The sequence below is a fragment of the Nicotiana tomentosiformis genome, chromosome 11, assembly GCF_000390325.3.
Source record: "Nicotiana tomentosiformis chromosome 11, ASM39032v3, whole genome shotgun sequence".
Classification (NCBI taxonomy): Eukaryota; Viridiplantae; Streptophyta; class Magnoliopsida; order Solanales; family Solanaceae; genus Nicotiana; species Nicotiana tomentosiformis.
This window is the reverse complement of record NC_090822.1, coordinates 125,777,227-125,778,610: the sequence shown is the minus strand read 5'-3', so window position 1 is coordinate 125,778,610 and position 1,384 is coordinate 125,777,227. Positions and strand designations below refer to the sequence as shown.

The window sequence follows — 1,384 nt, the reverse complement described above, 5'->3', positions numbered from 1 at the left end:
TCAATTAGCTCTAGTAGTAACTCAGATAACCTTTCTTTAGACAACAAATTAATCTTGTCTTTGAGATGAAAGACACTTACTTTAGTTTCTTCATCAGATTCTCCAATGGCCATAAATGCTCGTTCATCATCATCTAAGCTTTCATCTGATCTCTCTCCGCGAGAAGCGACCATAGCCTTGGTTGATCCTTTGTTGTTGCTTTTCTTGGGTTGAACCTGTTCCTTCTTCCTATTCCTTCGTTCATCTCTTTCCTTCTTCCATTCAATTTCCCACAAAGGACAGTTTTTGATGTGATGATCAGTCTTTACACACTTGTAGCAGCCATCATTGGTTTGCTTCTCAGGAGCTTTTGCCTTGTTGTAGCTTCCACTTCTTCAAGAACCCTTTCCTCTCCTCAGATACTTCTTGAAGTCTTTGGTGATCATAGCCATTTGATCATCTTCCAGATCAGAACCTTCAGAGATTCTAAGTGCCAAGTTCCTTTCCTTATTAGGTATATCCATTTTCATGGTTTGTCTCCTAAGTTCATAGGCAGTGAGATTCCTAATCAATTCATCTAGTGGGAGAGTGGCAATGTTCTTTGATTCCTGGATGGCACTGATCTTGCTTTCCCAAGTGATTGGCAAGACCCTAGTAAGTATATTCTTAACTCTTTCTTCTTCAGGGATAATCCTTCCAAGAGATTTTAGTTCATTTGTCAATGTATTGAACCTTGTGTACATCTCCTGAATGGTTTCCCCATCCTTCATAACAAAGTTCTCATACTGAAAATACAGTAGAGTTCCTCTGGATATCTTTACCTGAGTTGTTCCTTTATGGGCCACTTGCAGTGCGTCCCAAATTTGCTTAGCAGTGGAACAACCTTGGATTCTGTTGTACTCATCTGGACCAAGCCCACAAACACGCCATTTCTTGGCTTTAGCATTCTTCTCCCACTTCTTCAAGTCCTCGGCATTGCAATTCGCTCTTGTTTTTAGCACATCTACTCCTTCAACATTTTTCTTCAAGGTTGCTAGTGGACCATAAGTGACAATGTCCCATAGCTTATAGTCTTCTCCTTGAATGTGATCTCTCATTATGTTCTTCCACCAAGAGTAGTATTGGCCATTAAAGAGTGGTGGCCTAGCAGTGGATTGCCCTTCCTAATTTTCAGGTGGTGTACTCATCTTGATCTTCTCCTAAGGTGTTAGCCTCTTCAAGAATATAACCTGCTCTGATATCAATTGATGTTTTATACTTCAATACCACACAAGAGGGGGTGATTTGTGTAGTATCCAATTTTTCGTGTGCACAGATTATAGAAGGACCTGGTTCTTCTATGTGTTCCTTATACTACTGTTGCAGAACAATAAATGCAAAAAGTAAAGAACACAAGTATTTTTAT

General features: G+C 39.7%; 1 protein-coding gene across 1 annotated transcript; it reads right to left on the bottom strand.

Moving 5' to 3' along the window:
- Window positions 1-374: 374 nt before the first annotated feature.
- On the bottom strand, window positions 375-1,076 carry LOC138902127 (uncharacterized). The gene has a single exon (XM_070189946.1). It carries the CDS (start codon window positions 1,074-1,076, stop codon window positions 375-377), a length of 702 nt encoding a protein of 233 aa, XP_070046047.1.
- Window positions 1,077-1,384: the final 308 nt, after the last annotated feature.